General features: G+C 47.2%; 1 protein-coding gene across 2 annotated transcripts in view; it reads left to right on the plus strand.

Moving 5' to 3' along the window:
* Positions 1-21,946, plus strand: part of LOC6035466 (protein rhomboid) — a 157,190-nt gene extending 135,244 nt beyond the window's left edge. For both annotated transcript variants that reach the window (XM_038263014.1, XM_038263015.1), the window contains 6 exons: positions 17,110-17,222; positions 17,622-17,739; positions 17,976-18,118; positions 18,198-18,319; positions 18,857-19,003; positions 19,085-21,946. In XM_038263014.1, the coding sequence (XP_038118942.1) occupies positions 17,110-17,222; positions 17,622-17,739; positions 17,976-18,118; positions 18,198-18,319; positions 18,857-19,003; positions 19,085-19,395 (954 nt within the window). In that variant the 3' untranslated portion in view covers positions 19,396-21,946. The remainder of the gene's footprint in view (positions 1-17,109; positions 17,223-17,621; positions 17,740-17,975; positions 18,119-18,197; positions 18,320-18,856; positions 19,004-19,084) is intronic.
* The last annotated feature ends 1,425 nt before the right edge of the window (positions 21,947-23,371 follow it).

A 23,371-nucleotide genomic window follows, 5' to 3' on the forward strand; every position in this document is an offset into this window, starting at 1 on the left:
AGGTGCTGTGCGGTGGAAGGGTTGCTCTCGTTCCTCCGGAACGGAGCAGCAGCATCATCATCATGGGAAGTAATTAGTGTAAATTAGAACCGAGATACATTAACGGTGGGGCCCCTTTCGGGGGCCCGGACAAATAAACGTGAGAAAGTTTGGCCCTGGAAGCTAGGATCCTCCGGATGAGGTTGCACTTTTCGCCTCGGCAGGACCAAACCGGTCTCACCCCAAAAGCGTAGAAAAGCTCGGTAATGGAGTCCGGGGTCATTACAGCTCCCAAACAAGACGAATCGATAACGCTAATCCTGCCAGACTCCGAAGGAGTCGTAAACCGCGGTGGTGGTCAACCGGTTTGGCCCCCCCCCAAACTGGGACGTCGACGAAGTGTAACAATAAAAGCGCATACACCAAAACACCTCCTCGGTCGTCGTCGCTCAGGTTCAAAGGCGTGGGAATTGATGGCGGACGGCCTGGAACGAACCGTCGCGGCCGTGAAGATCGTGGCGTGAGGTGCCAATGAGAACAATGATATCACCAGCGCGCAGAGCGCCTTTGGGTGGCATATTTGTAAAATTATAACAAAAACACACAGCCCGTGGCGGACACCAAGGTGGCGGACCCGGGACGATCTCCGCCGGGGCAGGTTGGCCTGTAGACGAGGAATAATTTATGTTTATTTTAAGATATTTTTATTATTATTGGATTTTATTCCGTTGCATTGTTGTCTTTTTCACCTCGCTCTGCGCGAGCTGGTTGGAGTTCTCTCCCCGGCGGAGAACTGGTTTCGGGAGGTCCTAGGATCGGCTAGAACGCCCGCTACCGCTCGGAAACCGCTGCTAATAGGAACGGTAAACAAGCACATAACCTCATTCGCCACACAGAGTACCCGCGCGCGGTTCGGCACTTCGTTCTCATAAAACTCTCGCTCTTGTACGATAATTTCAGCGTGAAATTATCGATATACACGGGGTCGGCTGAGAGGGGGGAGCCGGGAGTCTGTGGTCGCTGGTTTGTTTGTTTGTTTTCTTTTTTCTGGCTGCCCGTTCCCGGGACGGGAACCTCCGGCTAACAAACTTGCCGCCCCCGGTGCTCGTTCTGTCAGCTGTTATTAAATTATCGATATTAAGGGTAACGAATCAATAAACGTGTTCGAGGTTCCCTATGGGTCTCTTACCTCGCGGACCATCGGTTCCCATGGAAAACGTCAAAGCGGTGCCGCCTCCGGGTCTCCTCACGGCTGAATTGCCTATTTATTTGTAAAAGTACACACACAATTATTTCGACTTACGGCAAATCGTTCATCTCGGGAACTCTGGATTCCATCAAACGTCAACAAAAAAAGGGAAAAGTTAATCCAATTTGGGAGATTTTCTCACCTGCCCGTCGTCGTCGACGACGACTAATTCGTCGTTCGTTTTGTCATTAGTTTGTCGACTCCGGCTTGGCTGATCCTAATTTCCCAGAAGTCGAGCGCGTTCGCGCGCCCGTACATTCTTGCCGGGATTTGGACTTTCTCGACAAAAAAAAGAGTGTGACACAAAAGTAAACAGAATCCTCGCCCGCGCGGACAAATCCAGCTATTAATGGTTTCCTTTCCTTTCTCTCTCTCTCTTTTCAGGTAAGCATTCGTCGGGATAAATCATCTAGCAATTAATTACCCCCGGGGAAGTCTTGGGAAGCGGTAGGTTCTATCATCGTCGTGACCAAAATGAGCTTTTTATTAATGGTGACCAATTACTCAACCCGGGATCGCTTTCGCTGACCTCGCCGGCTTGATGAAGCAATTAGGCTGCCGAAAAGTGCTACTAGAGCGATCGCGTAGCTGTGGTGGGATCTTTTTTGACGAGATTGCTCTACACATCGAGCTGGTGTCGGGAGAGAAGTCGACATTTCTAGTGGGGTTTCAAACGTCAAATTCGAGCGGAATTTCGAACTGATGTCAGAGCTACGTTTCTTACTAACGTCAAAATCGATCAAAATTGTTATTGTTTACGTTTTCCGCAAACGTCAAATTTCTTATTGTTTGCACAGCGGGCGGGCAATAACATTCAATTTACCAGCGCGCGCGCGCACGCTAACGCTCATACATAACCTCAAAACTTATGCAACGCCTGCTGCCGAGTTGTTTACCGCAATTTTCGGACCTCGGAAAATCGCGCACACTTTTTCCCACACTTTCTTTTCCGCGCGATCGCGCGTGCCCGTAATTGAGCGATCCCGGCTCAATGACCCACCCGGGTCATGTGTCACATCGCGCCCGGGTGAGTCAACGCGGTAATTACGAGGGAGTGATCGCGCTCGCGAGCTCGCCCGCTCAGATTGTTTGTATATTTCTTAATTAACAGAATCTCTCGTCTCGATCTCGGGCGTCGTCTCGGGTCGGGCTACCTGGCGCTCCTCCCGAAGGTCTCCGCGGTGAGTAAGTGTGACTTGTCCGACGGGGGATCCTCGTCGTCGTCGGCGTGATCTTCCTGGGTGTCTGGCGAGCTTGCGAGCTCGCGCTCGCTCCTTCTCTCAATAAAATATTGTACTTTTGTGTTAACGAATTAATGAGTATCACCTGGTGGTCCAGGCCGCGCCGCCGGAGATGCTGGGCGGCCCGTGGTAGATGGGTCTCGGGGATAAGTTCTTTCGTGCTCTCCTCTTTTACTGCTTGTTCGTATGATTGGTCTGCGAGCGGGCGAGCAGAGCCGGGTCGTAAAGCGGTGTGGTCCACGGCGCGCCGCGCTCTCTTGCTCGATTTGTGGTATTATTCTTTATTATTCCAATATTATTATTGGACGGTATCATCTCTTTTGTATAAATTTATTTATTTGTTTATTATAGGTTTAGAGCGCGGAGATCTCCCACCCTCCTGACTTTATTGACTGCTCTTTTTCACCGTTTCGAGAACACGCGAGCGCATCCAATTGAGGTCTTAAGTGGGACCGTCGAGGTGGGAGGTACCGAGATTTGCCCGCCTGTTGCCCGCCTTCTCGCAATGTTCGAACTGTCACCCTGACACTTCAAAGCGCGTGATTCATACCCCTCGAATTTTCTGCACTCCTCTTAATTGACGTGTCCGCGCAGATCGGCAGCAGTGTCATTAATGTCTGGCCCGGATCGGGTGTCCTTGACTGTTGCGCGCCAGTCCGACGAATTTAATTAAGTTGTAGAGGCTGCGAGCGCGGGGTTCCTCGAATATCCGAGTGTTTGTTAATTCCGTTTTCACCTCCAGATAGCGAGACCCTAAGAGACGCTCGAGAAGCGCAACACGGACAGTGACTGACCGTCGTGGTCGTGCCGTCGTCCGGATACCTCCCGGGCTTTAATGAACCCGGAGGGGGCGCTCCCAAACCAGTCTGCTATGTCTGGATTACCCCTCGGGAACGTCTTAATCGACCATTAATCGATTTTAAAGGCCGTTTTCCCCCTGGTTATTTAAATGACCTGCCCGCGGTGGTCGAGAGCGTGATTTTACGGCGGGGTTTTGTAGACCACCGCCGACGAGAGACCCCGGGCCCGGTCTTTATCGGTCAAAAAAGGCTGAAATTTATGGTGAACTCTAGCGGGTAGCGCGCTGACATGTCGGAGTCATCCTCCTCGTCGTCGCAACAGAGCGAGAGAATCTGGAAATTTATAACGTGTTGCATCCAAGTCAGACGCGGACGCGCCCACACAATCTGACAATTAAGCGACATTTTTGTCCCCCTGTCCCGAACCTGAACTCCGCGTTCTCGCTCTAAAGAGGTCATTTATCATTCTTGTTCTCGTGGCGGCGGCGACGACGACGACGATTGTCTCGAGTCCGGTGACGTAATCCTGCGCGGGATGTTCCAAGGAGATACCGACCTCACGGCAGGACGTAACCTAAAAATACGTCCAAAGATTCCGAGTTTACACCTTTATTGACCCTGTTTAGGGTCCGGGCGATGCTGCGCCTAATTTGATCGACAACGCGCGATGAAGATGCTCCGACGACCGTCTGTGTGTTATGCAATGCAATAAAGATGCCTCGGCAGGAATCTTTCAAATAAATTAATACAAACACTTTTATTGTTATTGCTATATTTTATAATATTACACAAAAGTATGGCCGGCATCTCGGGCCGTTTATTGACGATTTGGTTTGTTCTTGTGGGTTCCCTGCACTGTGAAAAAGTTGCTTTTTGAGGTAGTTATTCAAACGATTCTTCGAAAAGTCGATCAATATCGAAGACGGCTGTGTCGTTTTAGGCTGTTGAGTGCTCAGAGGGTTTGTAGAGTTCACGTGAAGGTTTTGAAACAGTGGGGACATCGCTTCGATCCGTATTTTTGTCGTGGAAGTGCTAGAACTTCAAAGCTTCGGGAAGCAAACAGTTTAGTTTGAATTGATGTCCTCACAACTCCAAAACCTTCACCAAACCTCTAAAAATGCATCAAAAAATCAATTTTGCAAAAAGACTCAACCACCTCCTCTATTGATCCAACTCTCGAAGAAGCGCTACCCATTTTTTCCACTGTGCCACCCGGCGTGGGTCCCAGACCTCCCCCTTCGTGCCATAAAAACCAAAACAAACCGACCGCCGCCGTGTTAAGCGGCGTTGTCTTGAGGAATTTTTATGGGTGTCGTACACGTTCTGCCGGGGATTCCTCTTCCGCGCAGCTTCCTCCGCACAGGAATGCGAAAACGGGGAGGGCAAAACACAATATAATTATGTGCGCGAGCGGCTCTCTCTCTCCCGGGTGATCCCTAGCCGACCTAGCCGCGCGGCTTTAATCTAATAAACAACTTTAACGCCACTGTCAATCACCGGATGATCCGCGCAGGCCACGATTGCGATCTTCCCGAAGACGCGGCGTCCCCACGAAGAGACAAATAAATAAATAAAACGCTGGGCTGGGCGCCCGGGCATGTGACAGTAACAGCGTCTCGTAAATTATTCTACGCGTGGCCACCGGTTGGACCCTCCGGGCGTAATAGAGACGTGTAGCGCGCAAAGCATTCATCCCGGGTGAGCCGCTTCATCACACCTTTCTTCACACGATCGGGCCTAGCGAGGCAGCTCGCGGGCTGTACACCCAAAGAGGAGTTGTTTTTAACGTGGACGAGTAGAGCTCGTCGTACACCTTCCGGCAAACGCTCGAAATCGTCGCGAATTCCAGTATGAATTTGACAGCTCGCGTCGAAACTGCTCGAATTTGACGTTTGTTGACATGACACTCAATTTTAGGTGTCGATCAACTTGTAGAAGAGGGATCGTGCTCGCCCGATCACACTTCTGCCGGTAGCTTGCCAGCGAGCACCGGGAATGGGCAGCTGGTGCTGCTAATAGCCAAAAATGAGGGAACCGGGCTGCGTGGAGTCCGACGGGGGGGACTAGAAAAAGATAAACAAGATGACCGCCGCGTTGCGGCGTGGAGAATAGCTGCAACTGATGATCATCTGAGTATCTCTCATATGTTTGGAAAATAAACATATGGATACAGGCAAAAGAGGAGCCAAGAAGACCACAGATCAAGTCTCTAAAGCGAGTGAGGTGGTGAAGAAGACAAACACTGCCCAGCAGTAATAATATTTACGAAACTGGTGTAAAAGATGGGGCCCGAGAAATTGAAGGTGGTAATTAGTAGGTAAATTTGTGTATTCACGCTCCCGCGGGAGTTCTGGAACGAACGACCACGTGGAGCGGCCGCCGCCTGCGCATTCCGCGCTTTGTTGACACTTTGACAGGGCTCCATCAGAGGCATAACCGGGCGCGCGCGGTGTTCGCATTCCGGCGCGATCGTCTGCGCTGTGATGCAATGCAAGGAATCTCACTCTCGGTGAAGGCTATAATTTGGGGCCCTGGTTTTTTTTTTTTCGATGGAGTCACCAACGACGGTAAACCTTTAATTTGGCTGCACCCGTTGCTGAATCGATTCCGAGAAGGATCGACCGGTGACAGAGCCGGTCGAGGACACTGCCGCCACTCACTCTCTCTCTCTAGCGGGGTCTAGCGATCATTCATCACGTGCACCCCGAGTAGACTGACTCAACGGTGCCTTCAAGTGGTGCAGAACTGTCAGAATCGAGAAGCGTTAGCACTTGATCCTGCTAACGCTCATTTTTGGGTCTCAAAATTGGGTAGTTGATCACCTGCCCCCGTGACGTTTGCAGAACTGTTTAAAATCGAGAAGCGTTAGCACTTGATCCTGCTAACGCTCACGCCTCAAAATTGCGTAGATCATCGTAACCGTCACAAAATGAGTAGTTTTGAGTCATGCAGATTCAGTGTACTCAAAAGACGACTTTGAACCAGTCTTGACCACCGTCTAATTACTTGATTAAAAGGAGTGTGCCGGTCGTCGCGCGGTCACCCAAATTTGGGTACGCGCCCGCTAAAAGTGAGCGTGGGAATCAGTTTCGTGAGTCACCCGACGTGACGTAAGGCCGCCGCTCGAAAATAATTCGCGCGAGTCCTCTCCGGCGAGAGAATAATTGTTAGAAATTTTTCACAAAAGGACCCAACAATGCACGGGTCCTCGTCGGGAAGTCCGGGAGATTAATAGGTGCAAGGAATGTGGCAAAATGACTGCGGCTGCTGCTGAAGAAGGAGCATAATAACAAGATGACCCGGGATTTCTGAGGGGCCCCCCGAAAAAAAAAGTGCAAGTCCGAGGCCCGGAAGAACGAGCGGCCCAAAGCGGAGCGAACGTGAAGAAACAGATTATTTATTTTTCTTATAATTACATTCATCGTTATATTATATGTGTATCTTTAGTAATAATATTGGGGAAGGAGACGACGGAGAACGCGGAGATCGGACCAGGTGAAATTATTGCGCACAGGTCGGCGCTTTAGGCGAAATACGGTTTAACGCTGTTTAAAATCTAATCGGTTTTTGCGAGGAGAGCAGCCGGTTGCGTGCCGTCCTTGGAACCAGCAGGAGTAGCCGCCGCAGTTATGGCACACGAGATGATGATCTCGGCCTGATGAAGAGGGGGGAGAACCGTATCGTCTTTATGTAGATTGGATCGGCGCTGCACTTATTAAAAAATAATAACTTCTCACACATAAAACACTGAAATCTACTCGACTGGGTGAGCAAACGAGGCCCCTCTAATGATGAATGGGAACAAAGCGGAGAGTTGACTGTGGAATTTGCGAAATTAAAATATTTCCATAAACACATTTAATTAAAAGTCAGACCGAACTCATACGGAACTCTCGGGGATCAATTTTCCAGGACCCCTACTCTCTACGTCCAGAAAACCACTAAGACATTATCGTTTGCTCCCGCAGCAGCAGCGGCAGCTCCCCCAAAATGGCATCGTTATCGTAATCGTTTATGCCGAACGCAACGCAGCCTACATCTCATCGCGTCGGCAAACCTAAATGTGTACCTTGGTCTTCGGGAGTTGCTGCAGCAGCCCCCGGAGGGCCATAAAAGTTTATTACACCAGCCACCCCGACGAACTGCCAGCGTCCCGAGTCCTGCCGGCCTGCCTCGTTCAGGAGATAATGATTGATGATGCGCGAGTTGCCCCCTTTAATTTTTGCTCTCGAGTCGGAATCGATTTCCCGGCGTTGTTGCACCAACACAGTCGAGTGCTCGGAGATTGCGATCGCGACTTGGCGACTTGGTCGACATTTGCTGGTTTGTTCGAAAAATGGAAGCTAAATCTCGTATCAAAGTGGGTTGATAGGATAAGCGTTAGCGTCTAGACTTGTCGACTAGCGTTAGCGGTTCCATTTGGCGACTCAAAATTGAGTCTCCCACATTCAAACGTCAAATTTTGCTATTTTTGCGACGAAACAGCTGAAAATCTTAGTCGCTAACACCTCGGCTTAGTGCCCCAAAAGAAGCGTTAGCGCCTCAATTTGACGACTCAAAATTGGGTAGTTTGCTCCAACTCACTCTTCTTCACGTTTCGAGTCTTCCGGTCTCGTTAGTTAATTCATTTGTGAATGAAAGTGGCTTGATTAGTCAAAGTGGCTTGATAAGCTAAGCGTTAGCGTCTCGGCGATGAGCGTTAGCGGTTCCATTTGCAAACTCAAATCTGAGTCCCCCACATTCAAACGTCAAATTTTAGCGATTTTTTTGCAACGAACCAACTGAAAATCTATGTTGCTAACGCCTCGACTTAGTGCTCCAAAAGAAGCGTTAGCACCTAAACTAGACGACTCAAAATTGGGTAGTTTGCTCCAACTCACTCTTCTTCACGTTTCGAGTCTTCCGGTCTCGTTAGTTAATTCATTTGTGAATGTTTCAATGGTAGCGTTAGCTAACACTCGCCGTTTTTTCACAGAAACGTGTCGATTTCTTGTAATTTCAATCGACAACAGTAATTGTAAACCCTCTTTGATCCCGATGCCACACTCCTAGTCAACTGCAACACAACTGACAGATCAATTTACTCCCAACTAGCAGCGCGCTCGCGCCACGCTATAATTAGTGCACTTTTAATAATTCAATAATCACGTGCCGGGTTCGCTAAGGGTGTCCTCTCCACTAAAAGGATTGCAGCCGCGGTACAAAACGGGGGCGCTAGCGGATTTTATCGTCTCGTCCTCCAGCCCTGCGCGCACCAATCGATTGTCCAGACATGCAAAACGGCCATTACTGACCGGGGCCCACCTCCACCAGGTCCAGGTGTGGTCTCGTGGAAGACGAATAGTTCGCCGACGACCACGATGCAGGTTTTAAGCACCCGGGGCGTTCGTTGCACCTGTGTGTGCGCGCACCTCACGCGAATTTGCAGCTACCCTGGAGGCGATAACGATAAGTTTTGAGGGTTGGGAAGGGGTAGGGGCGGTCCCAACTAGGTTCGCCGGCCAACGACTGATGTGTGTCCTGCAGGCGTTTGGCGCCTGTCGCGAAGCGCTCAGAATTCCGGATCTGCGGGGTTCTCACACCGTTTTCGGAGCTTCGCCGCGCATTCTTCTTTTATGTTGCTGCATACATAAATTTTGTAATATTAAATTTAAATATTTCGGTCGAGGAACAGCCTGAAGGGCTGCGCCCTTCTGCGGCAACGTTGCACGGAAAGAAAATGCTAACGCCAACTCATTTTCGAATTTTGCTGTCAGATCAGCTAACGCTAACGTCAGAAATGAGTCTTTCTACATCAGCGTGCATAAGATAAACAAACAGCTGTCAAACGCTTGACATCTCCAGCGCTTGTCGGCCCGACAAGCACCATTTCACCGAATTTCCTACCGGGCACGACTTCAAAGCTGCTGTCACCGGATTCTTTCCGTGCCGCTCGTCGGCACCGCGGAATTCATCTTCACACGCGTGCACTTACACCGCAATTTATTTGCATGTTTTCGGTCCCCCTGCACCCCCTCTCTCTCTCTTCTGGGGAGTGGAATTCCCAAAATGGAATTCTCAAAATTAATTGCAAATTGGTTGATACAGAGAGACCACGCTTTGTTTTGCACCATGCGCGAAGGACGCGAGAATCTCCAAATAAATCAGAGGCCGGAATGGGTTAATTTTAATATGGTACGTAATCTGCGGACGCGCCGCCGCAGTCTGGCGTGCCCAAAAAAGGGGGCTCGCGCTCCGGTTGCCCAAAATTGGGAACGTGTGCACCGGGATGATGTCCACGGAGGTTCGGGGAGGGGCGTCAGAAAATAAACCTGATGAATATAAATTAAGTCAATTATAAATTGGAATGGCTCTGTTTTGTTCTTGGCGGAAGATGCGCGCGCGCGGTTCTGGTGGTTCTGAGGTTTCGGGAATAATTATTCACGTTGCATACGGATCCTGGGAACGCGCGTCCGGGATCAGCTGCAGATTCTGCAGAGTCTTGTATTCAATAACAATAATAAAGTGGGCGGTTACCCGAGCGATATCGCTTTCCGAGCGTTCGTTTTGGCGGATAAATTAAAGTCTGCGGAGTAAATGGAATTTCGAGAACGTTGTTCATAACAATGCACGGAGGGAATTTATTCAAAATTTGCAAACTGTCAAAACCCGCCGGAATAGTTTATGTTCCGGCTGACAGTGAAACATTGGAGGCCCCCCCCAAAAAAATTGAGGGGCGTTACGGAATTTTGATGAGCTGCAAGCTCACGTTTCCGTCCGGCTATCCACGTGTGTTCCCGCACCTTTTGTACCATCCCAATGCCAAGGTTACTCCACAACCGGCCGAGACCTTGTCGCATCCGACAGCCCTCGTCGTCGACGACGCCGTTCCGGCTCGTTTATTCAAATGACAAATCGTGTCTAGCGCTGCCAACAAATGCCGCTCTGGCGATGGATCTCGGTCATAAATTTCCGCGTGACGTCACACTGGAATGGGAAGAACGCGCCGGGTGCCAGACGCCAAAAAAGAACGAACGGAAAGTAAAAGTCCCCGCGGATTTCCCTCTGGCTCTCTCCACGGGGAGATTTGCGCGGAGCATTCCGTCTGGATGCTGCGGAAATGTCTTGTCATGAAACATTAAACCGCTTTCCTTTCGCGTCTGCGACGCATTCTGCGCGGTTCTTTGTTGAGGAGTGACGTTCCGGACGCGGCACTGCTTGAAAAGTACGCAATTTTGAGTAGTCCAAATTAGGCGTGTCAAGTGACAGCTCTCGAGTTGTCAAAACGGCTTTTGAGGTGTGTTGATAAACGGATCAAAATCAAATGACAGCTGAAACGTCTGATGACGTCTGAACCATCTTCAGCGCCCGTCTATGTTCCGAGAACCCCTCCAAGATTAAGTGCTGGCAGTTTGCCAAAACGAAAGCGAAAAGATTAAAGGAAGCCAGCAGCCGTCTAGACGACGACGCTTGCTGGTGGTGGCAACCTCCCGAAATCGTTGACATTCCGCGCGCAGTAAGTCGCTATTTCCGCTGTCGTCGAAGACGACGCCGAGGACGTACTCCGCAAGTGAATGAATGACCTGCACCGGGAATGTGTGATGAAATGTCGCTTCATTGTCGCGGTGACGACGGCAACGCCTCCGTGCGGCCACTAGCGCGCGCACTCAATTCGTCTTCCGGCCGTTTGATCAATTAAGATTATGAATGACGGAGCCGTTCCCGGCGCGCGTAAATCTGCCCGCGTCTTAATGAGGAAATTATGCAATTAGTCGGATGCGCGACAAATTTTCTCTGAAACGACTTAATCGCGAGTTGGCCGCAACAATGAGCGGGAGATGACGTTGTCAAAATTGGGTTCGTGGCCGGGAATCTGTGGGATTCAATTGGCGTTTTCTCACACAGAGTCAATGGCCTCCCCTGCGGGGAGGTTCGTCGAGGCTCCGTGGAGCCTCTTGGAAACAATAGAATCACGGTAGCGGGCCCTAAACGGGCCCGCCAGCTCCATAAATAAGGCAAAATATGCACACGGTCGGGACTTCAAATGAGAGCAGTGCCTCGGAGTTTATATAAAAGGACGCGTCACGGGGATCCTGTTTGGGCCATAATTTTATTCAATAGACGGACTAGCCCGGGAAAGATTTTAATTTCCAGACTTTCTTGCCGGCTTCACCGGCGCATTACAATGTCTATTGAAATTAATTGTGGAAATACCGCTGCGACAGCGGCGAGGTCGTGCCGTCGTCGTCTTGCCCTCGGGAATAATAGAAATGTAAGCCTCCGTGCAAAAACTGCCGCTCGAAACCAGATGGCGCGCGGAATGCCTTGCCGCATTGTTTATATTTATAAGGTGATTGTGCGAAGCGGAGCAAGATAAATTGCGGTGACGACGACTGGCAACAATGTTGCACCCGTTCTCGTTCAGGTCGCCGGGATCCCACGCACCGTTTGACGGACCCTCCTGGCGGAGAGTGGCCACCGTTTATTTGCGCTATTATTAACTGCTCGGACCTACTGTAAACATCGGTAGTTAATCCCGCAAGGGGTTCACACTCCATAACTCCGTGAAACGAGATCATCTCACTCTGGTGGTAAACAATTCTTCGTCGAGGTGCGTGCACGCACGCCTCGGATAAACAAACCGTCGACCGGCCACTTGAAATGTGATCCCCTCCTGCGGCGTCGCGCCGAGATTGAGCGGTCATTAAGCCGGGGGAACCTCCAGTCTTCGCGTCTCTCTCTCGACACACGTCAGACATATTGGCGTCGTCTCGCGGGTTCCTCCGCGGGGAAGGTCGAACTCTGATATCGATTAAACAACGACGAAACAAGGGGTTTCGGAACACGACTTTCGTTTTTTTGTACCCACTCGCTCGGTTTCTCCAGCCAGATTCATTAAAGAATGCGTGCGCGAACATGCTGCTGCGGGGTTCCAGCGTGTTAATTCAGTTGTTTATGCTTGGCCTCACGGCGCGGTAGCGCACCCCAAGTCGGATTCGTGGTGTAATCAAATCAAAACGATTTCACTGGAAACTACTCCGGCAACGCGAGCTCGTTTGTTGTTAAAGAGGTAATTTGATTGCTGCGGAGTTACGACGGTCAGCAAGTCGACACGTGCGGTCATCATGTGACCACGGCGTTCGCCGGAATGTGCGTGCCATTGTTCTGGAACCGATGTCACAGAGGAGACGTTTGTCACCGTGTATACAGTCTTTTCCAGGTTGGCGTACTTTTGACGGAGCAATTTTGCACTTACCACCCTGCAACAAAACTTTTTACGATTTCAAAACAAACAAAACAGCAGCTGACAGCTGCGCAGCGAAGCTGCGTCTGACTTTCCCAAAGGGGCTAACTGTCACGCGCTTGCAGCGCGCAAAGGGCCTACTTGACGTTTCGTGTCGAAATCGAGGGGCGCTCCACTCCGAAATCGGAACACTTTGCTGGGTAAAACCATAAACCTCGCGTCTGCTTTTTTTTCCAGAGTGGGTTACCGAAATCGCCCCCGAAGGGGGAGTGGGAAATTATGCACCGGCGATGAGCTGTTTAACCACTATTAAACTGTTTAGCATATTAATTTCCACCGACTGACCTATTGCGCTGTGCACCGAGGAGAAAAGCAGAACTTGATGATTGTACTGTTGTTTTTTGGCGCGCGCGAGCGCGCGCAGGCAAGATTTAATTTTCGGATTTCTATTTCACTAGGCCGAAGTGATTACGGTGGGGGGAGGCCTAAATACCGCTTTGGCGGCGGCCTCGCAGAGGCCATCGCGCAAAAAGTAGAACAGGAAATGGCTGTTTATGTAATGTTTACATTGCACTTTCCCGCGCGATCGCGCGGAGGTGTAATTATAAATAATATCGCGGAGATCTCGCGCTTCGCGCAATCCGTCGAAAACGGACCCCTAATAAGATTACCTGTGTTGAGGTGTGAAAATTTTCCGTTTCGAGGTTATGTTTTTACGCGAGCGCTGTCAGATTGCAATCGGAAACCGTGTTCTAATTGTATTCAAATCGGATTCTCTCGCGAGCGCGAGCGCGTCCAAATCTTTGTAAACAAGCTGCTTATTTCAACCGGGAAGTGGCGGAATTAGGTCCACTTTATCCGGTGATCTCAACGCCGCGACGCGGCGTAGTTTTCCCCTTATCAAGTGTGACGCATCGGTTTGACAGTTTGGTTTGTTTACGTCGTCGATTTCGAAAAGCTACGTGGGAGCGCGCGCAGGTGCAAACTGGCGCATCGCTGCCTTATAATTTGAGGTTAAGTCCGACAGCAGATTACGCCCCGGTGGATTTTGGGGCGCAAGGCGGTGCAAATCTGCAGGTGTAAAACAGGGAAGGCGTGTGCGGGCTATCATCGCTGACCTGCTTGGCTTGTTGTTTGGGCCACTCCCGTAAGGGCGCTGCTCGCTTCATCCGCAAGATTTGATCTAATTGTTTCAATAAAAGAACGATGATGATGATGTTGTACGAGGTTAAGGCCTGGAGAGTCCGACCTCTTTTCGACTCCCTTCGTTCTCATCACATCGAAAAGCACAGAGGCTGAGAACGTCGAGCTGGGAGTTAACCGAGAAATAATATAATTAATTGATGAGAACGCTATTATTTCGTATTGTTTCCAGCTTGTTGTGTTTTTTTTTTTCGTCGGTTGTAACCTGTGTTTTTGTGGACCTGTGCGCGCGCCTCCCCGGGTTCGCCTAATAGGTATCGAACTGCTCACCTCCTCCTCTAACGTCTTGTTTTGTTGTTGTTGTTGTGGTTGTCTTTGACCGGGCTTCCTGGCCGACACACATACACAGCTCTCAGAATTTACCCCTCGTTACCCGAGACCCCGATTAGCTGCCGTACCGGAAACACATATAAAATTCATTGAAATTACAAGAACAACATGAATTTAAATTATATTTTCCTCCTCGGTGTCCGTGTTCTGGCTTCTTTTTTTTATTACGACCTTTTTCTTGGACCCGTAAGGCCAAGTCCAAGGGGAAGACGGGCCTCGGGGTATAAACACACGGTCGATGAATTATTTAACAGAGAAAACAGCCAGATTTTATCACCTTGATTTCTCCTAGGCATTCGTGAGATTCTCCCGTGTGACGTCACATTGTGACGCTTGAGAAGACGACTCCGAGCGTGGGGAGCCGCGGAACAATAGGCCCCACTGCTAAAGGTTTGCGCGAGAGGGGGAAAAAATGACTCGAGATGTGCTCTGGAATGTGCGCAGCCAAGTAGAACGTTTTGTTGCTATTTATTATAATAAATATTTCGCAATTTGTATACAATTCTGTGCGCTTTTCCTAATACCCGGGCGTCTACGCGAGGTAAAGGACAGGGCCACCTCTTGCCCATTAAACAACCTTCTCGAGGGTAACAGCTAAATACCGCGCCGGGGGAATTCTGCACTTGCACATATTTTTTGCTCTGGGGCCGCCACCGCGCGCTCACCATCTGGGAACTGGCTGCAATTTGGAGCGTGGAGAGCGACGCAGCAAAGCGCAACAACCGAAGGGCCCCTCGTTTTTTTTTGCAGAGCAGGTCGACCAGCTGAAGCGATTAAAAATCGACCGAAAGTCGAAGCACAGACAGGTTCAAGGAACTCCTCGTCGTCCCACACACGCGCGCGGTCTGGCCACGATGACACGCACAAGATTAAGGTTGGTTGACGACACCTGTTACGACCCGAAGGGTCGAGGTGTCAGTTTAATGGCCGCCAGAATGCAAATTTTTGGCGAACGACCCCTCGAACAAGTGTCAAAACATTGGCAACTCTTCTAGTTGATGAAACGTCAAATTTGACAGCGCACCGCAAGGGGCGCCCCAACTCGCTGTTTAGCGGTTATGAGTTATTCAACGCGATAAATTCGTTGCACAATTAGGCAGGTTGACGGCGGTGAGAACCGCGCGAGCGTGTGAAGCCATGAATTGGAAGATGTTCTTGGGGCGCCCAATTTCGGCGTAATTAACCGCCGGCGCCAGATTCCACGACTCATCGTGAAAACAATAGCTACTCCGGCCGCCGCTGAAGTAATTTCACGGCCTGCTGAATTTTGGTTACAATCCCGCAAGGGTGACAAGGGGCTGGTCAGTCGGTGTTTTTTTCGGCGAACCGCGCCGATTGTTTGCTAGCTGTCAACCGGCAAAACTAAAGTGTCATTCCGGTACACATTGTTTGACACTTTAATCGGGCGTCATCAGCGTGGTTGACGAGGCTTCACCTGGACGCGCTCGCGCACTCTAGAACGTTTGATGTCATAATTGCCCGGTTATTAGACGAAAAAAAAAAGGCGAGCTACTTCAAAGCAAAAAGGCCTTTTTTGACGGCTCCGCCGCGTCAGCGGCGCAGAACGCGTTTTGTTGTTGTTTTGCCCCGGTAGGGGGCTTATCTTGATTTTAAAACGCATCAAAACGTCAATTTCGCCTCCGAAACGCGCCGCTGCGTCCCCCCACATATGTGCGGCCTCGACCTTCCCTCCGTTAATCCCCGCCATTGTTTATTGTATACTGTAATCAATTATGAAGATTACCGGGCAAAATAAATGTTCTAGTTATTCTCCCGCACTAATAAAGCCCGCTTGGAGTCCGTAATTAAACCTCTCAGTGGCGCGCGGCCGCAAGTTTAGGAGCAGATTTTAATTAACCCCCCGGCAGAAGGTACCGCGGTCAGCCCAACCGGAACGCGGACCGCATTCTTTCCCGGTGGGTGCATTACTTTCCACTGCGTGAGCGGCCCGAAGCATTTTTTGACGCGTAGCGCCCTAATTACGGTGTGCACCGTCGCCGTAATTATGCTGCAACATTCGGGGAACTGTCAAAGCGGGTTTCTTGCGAGAAACTACGTTGTCAAGCGTGAAACGCTCGATATCGGGCTCGTGTCGGGTTAAGACTTGGCATTTCTCATTGGGTTGAACTGTCAAAATCGATGCTCCTTGAGCATCATTGTTATGCTCGCGTCAACCAAAAGCAGGCAATCAAGCGTGAAACGCTCGATGTCGGGCTTGTGTCCGGCTAAACCATGAAATTTCTCATTGGGTCGAACTGTCCAAATCAATTGATAGTAACGTTGAACAAAATGTATAATAACGCTCACTAAAATCAACTAAAAGCGTGAAGTCAAGCGTGAAACGCTCGATGTCGGGCTCGTGTCTGGCCAAACCAAGCAATTTCTCACTGGGTCAATCTGTCAAAATCGTTGCACTATGAGTAATTTTACAGCAAAACTCGAGTTGTTTCCCCTCGTGAACCTCGTAACGCGTGACGTCAGCGGGCCACTTTCTGAGCTAATGAGCCGATTGTTTGGGCGCCCCGATCTTCGCGCGAAACTAGCGTCATCAAAACAATAATCACACAATTTCACTTACTGCTGCATCTGGGCGAGCGCACTTTTTTTCGGGGGGTAGTTTTCGGGGCCCCAAGTGCCCATAATTATCTAATATGAGGCGCGCACTGGGCTCTTAAAAAAATAAGAGCTACCACCGCGGAGTCGCAGCTAAATGCGCGCTGTTTTCTCGGAAATTTTCGATTGTTACGGCAGCGGCAGCGCTTTTCTCGCACAATTGTTTTCAGCGCGCGGTTAGGGAAAATGAGCGCCGAGGTTCCCTTGATGAGCTCGATTTTTCGGAATACAATAGCTAATATTTTAATTATTTTAATTTATACTTTCTCCAAAGTGTTTTTCTGTACCCCGGCGGCGCTCGCTCTCCCATAATGGCAATAATAAAAATATTACATCGCTTGATTGCAGTTTTATGTTAAACGATTTCTTGTGTGCCCCGCTTAGGGTCCCAGGGTTGGCCCCACTTTTCACCGCCAGAGCTTGGAACCATAATCACTAATGTCATTCCATTTCTTCTTCCCTCCTTTCCAGATGAGTGGCAAACGGTCGCGTAGCTTCAAGTGTGCAGTACATCATCGCGATCGTGAAGTTTGTTCGGAGAACGATTTTCATCTGATATTTAAAGATCCACCATTATTCAAGAGGTAAGAGCGCGAGAACCCTGCTTTGAATGCTAATTTGTACAGCTCTTCCGCGCGGCGAAAGCATGTGTGTGTAGAACGCGCAGACAAGCGGACGTGAAACGCTCGATGTCAGGCTAGTGTCGGTCGATTTCTCACTGGGTCGAACTGTCAAAAGTGCTAACGCTCGCGCTGGCGAGCTCTAAATTGAGTTCAAAACGAGTAGGTTTGGCGATTTCTTACCGGGTCGAACTGTCAAAATCGCTAACGCTAACCTGGTGAACTCAAATTTGTGTTTGAATTGTTCGCAGTTTCATGTCTGTTTGCGCTGCCAAGTGTGTATGAGCACCGAGTGAAATAAAACGTTTTCTTTTTTCACTTATCGCTCATGTTCGTGTTTTTTCTTCTTCCTCTCTTTTCCAGAATGGTGCACGTAATTGCAATGGAAGTGCTCCCCGAAGAGCGGGATCGAAAATATTATGCAGACAATTATTCATGCTGTCCGCCTCCATTATTTGTGATATTAGTTACATTAGTTGAGGTATGTACCCCCTTCCTTTTTATTATATTTTTATTATATCACTCCGGCGCGAGCATGCAGATCATTCCGTTCTTCTCGCAGAGGGGAAATGATCTCAGGGAGAAGGAATCCACTTTGGGCGACAGCCCGTCGTCGGAATCCACGGCGCGCGCGCGCCAGAGATCGATCTTCTCCAGCTGTTTTTGTGCGCGCGACAAAACCTAACCTCAAACCGCCTTTCTCCTTCTTATTTGCAGTTGGGCTTCTTCACGTACCACACGCTGACGTCCGGCCAGGCGGATCCGGCCGGTCCGGTTCCGATCGACTCGATGTTCATCTACCGGCCGGACAAGCGGCACGAAGTTTGGCGGTTTCTGTTCTACATGGTTCTTCATGCCGGGTAAGTTTGACAGTTGTGATCATCCAAAAAGTGCGAAACTAACCTCAAAATTTTCTTTTTTGTTGTTGTTTGAAAACAGGTGGTTCCATCTCGGCTTCAACCTAGTCGTGCAACTCCTAGTTGGGCTACCATTGGAGATGGTACACGGATCAACTCGGATCGGTTGCGTCTATCTGGCCGGGGTGCTCGCTGGATCGCTAGGTAGGTGTCAAAATTGTTCGTTTCCTACTCAAAAGCAAAAGGTTTCTCAAAAAGTTCAAATTACATTCTAAAATGATCTTTTCCAAGTCAGTGTGTCGCACTTTTCATAATGTAAACAAAGAGCTGTCACTTTTTTAAACGCTTTCCCCATGAAAAACTTGATCGATTAACTTGAAAGCTAGCAGTTTTTGATCGATTTGAGTGATATTTTTACTCAGATTTCGTCAAACTCGAATCTACTCAAAAATGAGTAGGTTTAAAAGCAGACGAAATCTGAGTGAAAATAACACTGAAATGAAAGCCATTGTTTTGACAGTTTGACGTTTGATGAAATGCTCTACCAAGATGATTAATTTATTGGTGGAAACTCATTTAATGAAATGTTTTTAATCTTTTCGAGCATTTTAAAGTCGCCAAGTCGCAACGCGATCGCTTGTCAACCTTTTTTGAGATCCTTTCGTTAAAGGTTCTGCAAATTTCGACTGTTTTGTTAAAAATAAACTTAAACTAACCTCTTTTCCTTTCTTTTCTTAACAGGAACCAGCGTGTTCGACCCGGAAGTCTACCTCGTTGGCGCTAGCGGCGGCGTGTACGCCCTGCTGGCTGCCCACCTCGCCAACGTCATGCTCAACTACCGCCAAATGCAGTACGGCATCATCCGGTTGCTGGCGATCTTCCTTTTCGGTAAGTCCCCCCACCCATTCCACACCTTCCGGCGCGTTGTTCTAACCTCACTTTTTTCCTTCTTTCCCCTCTCTTCAACAGCTTCCTGCGACGTCGGTTTCGCGATCTACTCGCGGTACGCCGTCGAGCCGGAGAGTGGCGCCCCCTCGGTGTCGTACGTGGCCCACCTGACGGGGGCGCTCGCCGGCCTCACGATCGGGCTGCTGGTGCTGAAGAATTTCGAGCAGAAACTGCACGAACAGCTGCTGTGGTGGGTGGCGCTGGGGGTGTACGCGGCGTGCACCATCTTCGCGGTGGTGTTCAACCTGCTCAACACTGTTACGGTGCAGCGGCTGGAGGAGGAGGGCGAACAGGTACTGAAGCAGCGACTTTTCAACAATTTTGGATTTTAAACGCGGTGCCGCGTTCACGGAGAACTCGGAAGCACCGGATCTCAGGGGGCGTTCTGAACGCCGGCCGGAAGTTCTGAGTATAAAATTCAAACATTGGAGGGAAGGGGGCGCGCGGAATTGAAGGAGAAAAGTTGTGATTTGTGTATAGACTTATTTCGTTTCGTTTTTTGTTTACATATTTAACCTAATCTGGAGAAAGCGAGTGCGAACGCACGAGTTCGGCTATCGAAGCGGGAGAGGGGGCTGCCAGTGAATTTATTGCCCTCCAAAACAGAGAGATACGTAATTCCGTGAATTCAATAAAGTGAATTAACCATGTTTGTACCTCCGGTACAAATTTTGAACTACTGGTGCAAAGCCAAAATTTTGTACTCTGCAGTTAAAAATCAAAAATATTCATCCGATTTTTGAAGTTTTTATTCAAGCAGATGGCGCAAATTGTCTTAACATTTGTCCACAGAAGTGAGCTGTCAAACTGACGTTTCAAATGTCATTTGAAATCACAGAGTTGTTTTAGAACAGAGAAAGGTCAAAATCGAACCTGTCAAAAATGTTTAATTGATTTTTTATGTTTACTCAGTTTTGAGTGAAGTTTACCCTTTTTTTATGGCAATTCAACCAAACTTGAGAAAAATTTACCTAAATCCGGTTGAAAACATCAATTTTCACGGTTATCCTTGTTTACTCATATATCATCAAATTTCAAGACCAACTCAGAAATGAGTTCGTGAGGCAAATGTCAAATTTGTTCGATTTCACTCAGTTTTCATTGAACTCTGAGTGAAATTAATTTAAATCTGTCATTTTGCTCAATTACTACTCATTTTTGGGTAGGTTCGAGTTCGATTTCTGGTTAATTTTGGACCTGCAAGTAGACTTTGACAAAATATCAACTTTGAAATGAGTTATTTTGATTGAGCGCGATCTTTTTAAATAAAAATTCTCAATAATCTATTTTGTAAAAATATTTAAAAATCGAACTGACAGCAATCCGATCCAATTTTTACACCACGAAGCAGCCGCACTCCAAAATCGAAATCCCCGAGCGCGTTCCACCTCGATCCCGAGATATACCAAAGACTGTATATGACATTTAAAGAAACACCTGAAAAATCAAGCGATGATCATATAGTTAGCAAATAAAAACAAACGTATTAAAAAAGAACTCTGAAAAATCAGGTGAAATCGGAGAGAGAGAGAGCCGAGATGATCTCCCGTTCAAGTCCAGTAAAAGGCAACCACACACGTTGGGTGCTTTGTAAATATGTGAAATACTTTTTTTATAGGAATTTAATCAATTCGAGTCCAAAACTCCACGACACGATTTTTCGAGAATTTTTGCGCTGCGAATTCGCGAATTTGTACATTTACACTTAGAACCTCATCTAAATTTACTCAGATTTCGCTGAAATTGCATTTACTCAAAATTGAGTACTGAGGCAATTGTCAGATTTTGATTAATTTGTCTCAAAACAAATTTTTGAGTAAGTTTTGACGAAATCTGCGCAACATTAGATGAGCGTGCACTAACTCACCTAACCTCACTGCGCGCAGCTGTCAAAAGAAAAGAAATGTCAAAAACGACAATGTCGAAAGTTTGACGCGCAGCGAGCAATCCTATTAATACTGCATCATTACACTGCTAAAGGAGGAAAACAATAATTCTAGTCAAATTTCTATGAAAAACACTATTATTATAACGATTATTATTATTATTATTCAATTAACCTGAGTAAATCCGACCTTTGAAAGCGCGAAAAAAAAGAATAACTATAGCAAAAAAAGAAAATCAAGAAATACACTCAACTTATTCAAGTCATTAATCACAAAGAACTAAGTGTTTATTTATTATTATTTTTTCGTCAAATGTAATGCAATCACAAGATAAAACAGCCAACAGAAAAAAAACAAACAGTAAAAAACGTCCCCAACAAAACTGTTATCGCTGAATCGATTCTGTTAAGCACAATCCTAATTGTTTTTATGTGTCTTTATATTATTATTTTCTTGTTTTATTAGGAAAAAGCCAAAGAAGATTTATATTTATTTTTATTACGTGAATAACTTATTGCTCGTCCACAACAAAACAAAAAAAAAGAAAAATCCCCGGGAAAATGTTTGCGTTGACCATCCACCAATAGACGTCCTGCACACGTCGCACACTACATTGCCTTACCAAAAACAGAAGTAAACCAAAAAACAACAAAAGTCAACATCACACAACCATCACAGCAAGCCAGGGAATAATCAGACGAAAATTAATCGGGTAGTAATTAGGGAAGGAGAGAGTGAGAGAGAGAATACAAGTACAAACGAAAACAACAACAGAAAAGTTAAGAACGATGTGCTTTCTCTTCAAATAGACACACACACACACTTGAAACACTGCCAGTATAGAATTGAAACAGTTACAAAAAAAAAGAAAAAAACTACGAAACGCATTCATTTTCACATGGGAGACGGAAAAATTGTATTATTATCTCGTATGGCGAAATGATAGGATGTATTTATAATAAATTATTGTATGCGACAAAAAGTATATGCGAAAAAAAGCGAAAACAAAACACATGAAAAAAATCCGGCCCAAAAAAGGGCCTGCAAAAAACCTTTAATAAAAAAAATTCTCATGAGAAATTAAAACAAAAAAAAACCTGAACTGTTTTTAACTCTTCTTGGTGATGACACGATCCTTGCGCAGTGGTTCCAGTTCCTCCACACTTTCGTTTGTTTCCACCTCGTTTGCTGAAAAGTTTTCGCTTGCGCTGAGAAGGGAAGGAAAAACACGTAAGAAACCAAGATGACACTGAGAATTAGCGAGCGATCGATTGCGTAGGGGCGGATTGGCGGTGGGGTATAACGGACTTTTGATTTTTGTTTTACAAAGATTATACATTAAACAATTCAGTCTAGAAATTTATCAAACATGCTGACAAAATAATCAAAAGTACTTTTACGGTTGTGGAGCATGGAGATTAGGGAGCCCAGAAAAAATAACCCCCTGCAAACGGAAAACAGTTTTTTGGGTTATTTTAAACATCTGTGCAAATTTTGAGCAAAAACCAGATTAACCCATTGAAATTACTTTCTTTAATCGCTAATAACTTTTCAGGATCGAGTTTTACGGCTTTGGTATGTTCTACAAAGTTGTAGAGCATTAAATTTTCAATAAGGATCTCACTTTTGGAAATATTTGGATGAAAGTGCACTTTGGCTGTAGTAGTAAAAGTTTTCATTTTTAAAACAAGAAAAAAACTTTCCCTCCAGCAAATTTTGGCAACTTTTTAATTCAAAAGTGAGTTACTTTTGTCATTACAGAAATATTTTTTTGTGTGTGCGCTACTTGTGCTACTGTGCACACCAAACCGTATGAGAATTGAGTTTTCCATACATTGTTTTGATTTTTCCCATACAAACTTCACCTTCAAGTATCAATGGGTAAATGTTGACCGATTTTGGTCATATTTGGTCCAGAGTCATAAAATAGCTCAAGGAACAATATTCAGCTTGTGGAGCGAGGTTTTGAGAAAAAATCCCGTATTCTGGACACCTTAATGGAGATACAAACAAATATTACCTTAAAAATATCTGTGATCACTCTAAATTAGTATGATTCTAAGTTCTTCTATAAAGGAGGCGAAACACGCAAAAGAAAATCATTCCCAAACTTCTCAAAGAAAATCAATGTGTTGAAGAATTTTGGTGAATTTCCTTACACTTACATTTTGTTTACTCTCATTGGTCATCTACAAAAAGGGACAGGTCATATTTCGACGTGTGACATTACACCTACAAGTGTAGTACCGTAAACTGGGGTCAATCGGGACACATGGGGCGAATTGGGACAGCAGTTTTAACCATGTTGAAGCACAATATTTTGATTTTTCTGGTTAAGAACTCTAAAAACTGATGTCCCTATTCAGACTGTAGTCCCGATTCACCCCAGATTTCGGTAGTTGAGTTTCCTTTTTGCCGATGT

Source organism: Culex quinquefasciatus, chromosome 3, assembly GCF_015732765.1.
Source record: "Culex quinquefasciatus strain JHB chromosome 3, VPISU_Cqui_1.0_pri_paternal, whole genome shotgun sequence".
In the NCBI taxonomy this organism is placed as follows: Eukaryota; Metazoa; Arthropoda; class Insecta; order Diptera; family Culicidae; genus Culex; species Culex quinquefasciatus.